At 36.7% G+C, this 7023-nt stretch overlaps 1 protein-coding gene across 8 annotated transcripts in view; it reads right to left on the bottom strand.

The window, feature by feature from the left end:
- Positions 1-773: 773 nt before the first annotated feature.
- Positions 774-7023, bottom strand: part of PPARGC1A (PPARG coactivator 1 alpha) — a 608099-nt gene continuing 601849 nt past the window's right edge. For all 8 annotated transcript variants that reach the window (XM_070262537.1, XM_070262538.1, XM_023638288.2 and 5 more), the window contains one exon: positions 774-4634. In XM_070262537.1, coding sequence (XP_070118638.1) covers positions 4531-4634 — 104 coding nt within the window. In that variant the 3' untranslated portion in view covers positions 774-4530. The remainder of the gene's footprint in view (positions 4635-7023) is intronic.

Genomic DNA, 7023 nt, shown 5'->3' with positions numbered 1-7023 from the left:
TCGTATAAAATAGAAACAGAGCCATGGGAAATGCTTCTTGTGTTATTTAGCAGATTTCAATGTACTATTGATAGCTCTGTCACATTTCTGATAATTACAAACTTTTTTTCTCTAGGAGATGAGGGGCAAGGACTGAGATATATTCAGCTACCTTTCCCCGATGCTATGCTTATGTTGGCTCCTGCAATGAAAGTGGCTGGGAGTGGGGACAACCATCTGAAATCGAGAGAGGGCAGAGCACTGATAATGCACTCTCTGTCATCTCTGTCATTAGGACCGCCAATCACCTATGAGGCACAGTGGACATCCTGACATGTCAGCAGCTATCACCTTGTCCCATATTTAACCTGATGGCTTACAAACGATGGGGGGCTGCATCCTGTTATAAGTCTTTGAAAAATATTCAGTCTCTCTAGAGTGGAATTGCTTCCTAAGCTGAATATTTAGCAGGTTTCTCACTAGGGGCAATGGCATGTACTTAAAAATACATACTTTCCAGGGTTAAGTACAATAAAAGGAGCTAATCCATTTGATAAAGTCCCACATCACTTCTCATTATAGAAATGACAACTTCTGCCTTTGCTATTTGAAAGGAGACAAGGTAAAATTCAGAAGGTTCACGTTACCTTAGAGCTGAAATCCATCCATGAACATGGAAAAGCAGGAAGAAAGGGAGGGTGATCCAGAGAGGAAATAGAATAATAAGCAAGTAACGTGTACTGATCTGAGGAACATACCAGAAGTTTGGTTACGATAAATAAGAAAAGCGGAAGTAGATTTGAAACATTCGTTTCCCTTTATTAGCTCAGTGAGGCTGATGTGTACTGCACATTTAAAAAAAAAAATCACAGGAATTTTCATACAATGAATAAAACCACAACAATACATGTAGAATTGGCAGGTGGAAAAAAAGCCCAGCAAGGGCTTAACTAATCGCTTACTTTCCCTCTTCAGCATAGTTCAACCAACAGTATTACACTTTCACCTACAAATCTTAAAGTAGCTCCATCAAATCAGCAGTTCACATTATTGAAAATGTCTGTCACATAGGTACAAATTTAGAGTCATCACATTATATTACATGGCTATTCTAGGTCATCTATGGATCAGGTCTTAGACTACAGTGATTGAAGTTCTCGTTACAGCCATCAAAAAAGGACACATAATCATTACCTACTGTAAGCTCACGTCTAAAGGCATGAAAAGGTTTCCTTTTTTCAACTGACCCAACCATCACACCCCAATAGTGCCAAGTTCCCTCTCTGCTGCTTTGAATGTTGACAGCCTAACCATTGCTCTCGGAGTCATTTAGCAAAAGTTGATTTTGTTGCACTGGAAGAATTATTCTGGTACATCTCTTTTTAAAAAAAAAAAAACCCACGTTTCGAAAGCACCAGTTCGGTTACCAAAATTGTAGATGTGGTTCTTACCACAGCGTGAAGGCAATGACCCGTGGTCATCTAAGAATCCTACAGATCTATGCTGAAATTTGCTTCCAGTGATGATGATGGGGTGTATGTGTTTATTTGAAATATTCTCTCTGAAAAAATTAAAAAGAAAAATAAAAGGAATACAGTTTACATTTTGATGGGCTACCCACAGTGTCTGCATAAGATACAAAAGCTCTATTCGGATGGTTTAGTGATTCTCTCTTTGCACTAATTTTAGATGCAATTTGAAGTCCATGGAGGAAAACTATCTTCACGGTAACAATATTTGTCAGGCCAGAGGGGGGGATAAATTAATCCTCGACATGAAATCTGTAGTGTTGTCTTTTGAGAAGTAAGAAAAGAAACCAAGTATTTTACTCATGTCAACAATCCAGGGCAAAAAGGAGAATGTATTTAAAATTGGATCACAAAAATTTAAAGGCAAAATAGAGAACGCATCTGGTCCTTGAACACATAATATGATTTACTAAATATCGATTTCTTAAAAATAATTTATTGCTCTTAATAGTCTTTTTATTATTATTATTCTACAACAGAAGATACTCAAAATTCAGAAAGAAAGACTGTAAACTTTAGTTTGGCGTTCACACAGAGTTAAAATACCTGCATTTAACCTACAGAACAACAAGAATTAGGCGGATTAAAGATGTGTTACTGTCGTAACGCAGAACCTGTGAACAAGTTCTTTTATTTCATAGTATTTTTATTGCTTTCTATCTACTTAGAAATAAGAAGCCGAAAAATCAAGCAAGCATCCGACAGGACAGACAGCGGATTCACTCAGAACACAATATGCTGGTGATAAATGAATGCAGCTATCAAAATTAGCTGCATTGGCCTGGGGGTGACATCCGTTTTAGAAGATCGTGTTGGGAGAGAGAAAGGAAAAGAACGATTGAGTAGTAGGTATATCATGTCTTCCAGAAAAGTCATGTCAGCCAAACCGTAATCGAATCCCAATTTAGAAACTTGAATAGACACTCCAATCTTTCCTGACTTCCATTCCAGGGGCTCCACACTCAGATGAAATCCTGATGCTCAAAAATGGAGGTTTTGCTGAAGTTTTTATTGAATTTAGCAGAAGCAATGTCATCAAGGACAACATCATGGTCACGTCAGAGGCCATGCTAGTGCAAGTAGAAACACTGCTTCTGCAAAAGCTGAATTTCCCAAATAAAACACTTAAAACTCCAACCTGACAATTGCCATGCATCCTAGGTAGAAAATTTCCACTGGCTTTATTATTTTCATCATCTCATAATTTATAATAAATAGGCTATCTGCAACTGATAAATATGTCTCTTTAGTAAACAAAGGAATGAAATCTCAGTATTTATACAGGATGCATAACTGTAAAAAATACAGATAAATACCATCATCATACTCTGCCAAGGGAAAGAGATACTGGCTTCAAAGATAGTCTTCAGACACACATTAATTATTGTAAAAATCATACTGCAATTATTACCTCAGCATTTTGTATCAAATTAAAATCACAAAAATTAAAACAAAACAGCATTTTAAAAAGATTTTTGACCTCTAGTTTCAAAACTACTGTTGATAGAGAAAATAAAAACATTTCTTAATGGTTACCCATTGAGAGACTTTACATAAAATCATGATATCTTCTAGAAAAATTTTAGATGAGAAAATTTCATTCCCCTAACAAATCCAGTGTATAAAACTTCAAAGAAAAACAAGCAACAAGAAAATGTGGAAAAATATCGCAGAAGTGGTTAATACCTTCAGGGGGCTAGGATATTTCTTGACAAGATGCTTAGATCGAAGCTCACCTAAGAAGGGATGGATGTGCGTAAAGCATCATTTTGTTGTTGTTGCACTCAACGGACACACACACTGTCTTTTTTGTTTTTTTACAATCAAATATATATAAGCAGTAAGTTCAGCTTCTAAATATGTTAGTGTACAATAATTGTTTCACCTCATAATTACATTTGAATATTCTTGATTAAGAAAAATTTAGCAGTTTTGAAAAGAAGGCTGCATTTACAGTGCATAGCTGTAACAAAAAAAGAACATTGTTGTATAGTATGTACACAAAATAAAAATACTCCATTTAACATCTGTAAATACTTAACTACATCAGAGAATGTAGCAATTACACTATCTGAACACATCCCAGAGAGTTCCACCCAACTCTCATTAGTAATGTAACACCGTGCTGGCTCCTCAGAAAGAACCACTGAGTAAGCTGCACGCTTGACCATTGACAAGGCTTTTGAAATTTGCAGTGGAAGATCAACATTGTGGACATTTACATGGGTGTCAGGATAGAGGACGAGCCACAGAAACTTCAAAATGTTAGGAAAGTTTAGCATTCCAGTGCCTGCAGTATCCTCTCCCACCCAGATTCCATGGCCAAAGGAATAAACGAAAAAAAAGAGAGAGAGAGAGAAGGGATATTAGTTCTACAGAACCTGTGGTTTCTTCGGGATTGTCATATCATCTTTACGTTATGAGAGAAAGCTTGCTTCAAGTTGATTTTGCACTTTCTTAAAAAAACAGAGTACGGAGATTGATGCCCAGACATCCACGGCTGTCATTTTAGGGTGGTTTGTGGTTGGTTGGTTAGTTTCCTTTCCTTTTGAATTTATGCTTTTTTTTTTTCCTTTTGAATAGATTCTGAACATTTTGAAGTTCCAGGTTTTAAGTGTGTCTTCATGGAACTGCTGCCATTTGAAGTGGTTTGCCCTTGCACACTCTGGTCAGGTGCCCCCAGTCCCCACCTGTACATACATACTTCCCCCAAATCAGGCACACACACACACACACACACACACATTCCATCACCAAGAGACTCCAGGGAAAGCAAGCTGACACCCATGAATAAACATGTGCTTACTGGATAGCCATTCTGTCTCTTGCCTCTTCAGCAGCTGTGTTCATGTAAACCATTGTTGTTGTTCTTGTTGTATTGTTGTTGTTTTGTTTTGTTTTTGTACAGAGAGTGTAAAGTAGGAGAAATTCCTAAGTATGACTTGCAATAGTCTATTAGGGAAGGACGCGCTGTCCCATGAGGTATTCACCGTCCCTCTGTCATCTTCAGCCAGGGAACATGTTACCTGCGCAAGCTTCTCTGAGCTTCTTTCAGTAAACTATCGAAATCCAGAGAGTCATACTTGCTCTTGGTGGAAGCAGGGTCAAAGTCATCTGAGTTTGAATCTGAAAGAAACCCAAGCAGAGTTAGAATCACCCTTGGCCAATGGTCATTAACTCAATCATCCAATTCAAGATGACTTGATCCAATAGCAACTTATCTAATCAATGTACCTTAAAAATAAGCCCACCCTCCTACTCCCTTCCTGGCATATTAAATAACTTACCCAAGGTTCCTCAATGACTTAGATGAAGAGAGAAGAGTAGAAGCTGGAACTAATTTTCCTATTCAATGGGATTGATTTCATTGAGCAGAAAATCCAGTTGAACAGGAGACAGAATCATCAGAACTTCACCCACTCCCCCTCTGCTGCTCTCTTTTGAGGCAGAGGGACATATGCCATCTACTCCATACCTTGGAGTACCCCAGCAGTAATGGTGCAAACTCTCCCCAAATTAGAAGTTTTAGAGAAATGCTTCAGGGCAAATTTAGCCTCTTTACTCATTAATAGGAGAAGAAAAATAGGCAGGTATAAATTGAACCATGGTCTTTCTTGGATCCTTAAACTAGTCTAAGTCAGCTTTCGTGCGAAGTTCCACATGCTACTTCAGATAGCCCTTAACAAAATCGATGTGTTTCAGCAATATTGGATGTAAAGTGAGATTCTATTGACTATCTCTTATTTTTCTCCATCAACATCTATAAAAAAGTCAGATATCTGTGCTGGTCTTGCAAGTGAGAAAGACTATCTTGGAAATATAATCGAAAACCTGTTGCAAAAAAATTCATTCTTTTGAAATCACTTACTTGAAGGAAAAAGAAAACCTTTCTGGGAAACATTAACAATCCTACTAAAATATGAGCATTTCCATGTCTTACTCAGAAATGCTTGAAGCGGCAGAAGAGTGCAATACTAGATAATATGGAGGTATAATCATTGACCTCACAAGTTCTTTTGCTGAAAAGGTTACAAGGCCTTAAGCTTTCCAGAACCAGGCTGATTTTTCTCACCTAGCTTCAATCTACTTTAACCATCTCAGATTTAAAGACAAGGAAATTCCTTCACTTAACTTTTTTCTGTCATTCTCACCATCCTTGTCTTTACTGCCTTTCTTTCAGCAAGTTTTTCCAGGTGAGAACAGCAACAATAACAATTACAGTTGGCCTCAGACATAAAAGCAAGGACAAAAATGCCCAATTTTTCCTCTCTAAAATCTTAAATGGTCAATCTTAAATGACACTGCCTTCTACCCTTCTCGTCACAGCCTAAGGAATGGTTTGCTTGTATTGTTAAAGCCTCACAAACAGCTGTTGCTCAAAATCTTTTTTGTAGAAACAAAATATAACTCCTGCTCATTGCTAGAGATTAGCCTGAAATCAGCATTCCATTTGCACTGTAGGTGAAGATGGAAGTTTCCTGATGACCGGAGTCTGTATGACATTAAGGTCAGCATAGAACCATCAAGAACATACATACATATCCTTCCTTGGAGGAAATTTTGAGAATATTTAAAATGTCCTAACTTTGGATTATTCTACAGGAAACCCAAAATGTCAGTGTTTCTGTATTTTCATTAGTAAATACTACAAATATTTTGAAACAATGGTTCTCAAGAGTTTCTTCCCTATGAAATATGATGACTGGTGACTACATATATACCCACTTATACAGGCAGACTATGTAACACAGTAGGCATCCACAAAGTCTTTTCTGTTGCATGAAGATAGAATGTGGTTACATGCAATTCCTGAACCAATGACATCTACTCCATCCCTTTTCTCCACTAGAGGAAGGATATTGCAACACAAGTAAGATGTAATAAAATTTTTATAGGAATAACTTGAAAGTCACTCTAATTCTTTCAAAAAATAAATTGTTATAAATAATGATGGTATAAATAGAAACAAATCACATTGCAACTGTATTCTTAGCACCTAAAAAACTGTTGGCACAAAGTAGATACTCAAATTAATATTTGTTGAATGACTCTATTGATCTTGAATACCAGCATATTACAAAAACTGTGGTTGAAAATATTTCTATTGGGATCTGGGAGTGTTCGACCAATGAATGGCAAGGGTCTGTGAAAAGTTATGCCTATATTCCAGATGCTGATAATGTAATACATTTCTTTGAATCAATAAAGAACTTGTGATGAATACATTATTTGCTTCAATTTTCTTATATGTTTAAGTTCTACACTATAATTCCTGATCAAAATTATTATATTCTTAATACCCCTCCTTCTGTTCTGATCCTACAGTTTTAATTTAATGTCTATCTTTCCTCTTTAAGAATTTTCATCTAGGTGCTTCAGAAAAATCCATTTGTTTATAAGACAGTAAATAGAAAGACACAGAGATTACAGATTCATAGAAACCGGACTTAAATCCTGGCTTTACCATGGTAACCTTGAGTGTCCCTTTAAACTCTGAGTCTCATTTATAAAACTG

This window comes from Equus caballus, chromosome 3, assembly GCF_041296265.1.
Source record: "Equus caballus isolate H_3958 breed thoroughbred chromosome 3, TB-T2T, whole genome shotgun sequence".
Taxonomy (NCBI): domain Eukaryota; kingdom Metazoa; phylum Chordata; class Mammalia; order Perissodactyla; family Equidae; genus Equus; species Equus caballus.
The sequence above is the reverse complement of the archived record's forward strand: the minus strand, read 5'-3'. Positions and strand labels throughout refer to the sequence as shown.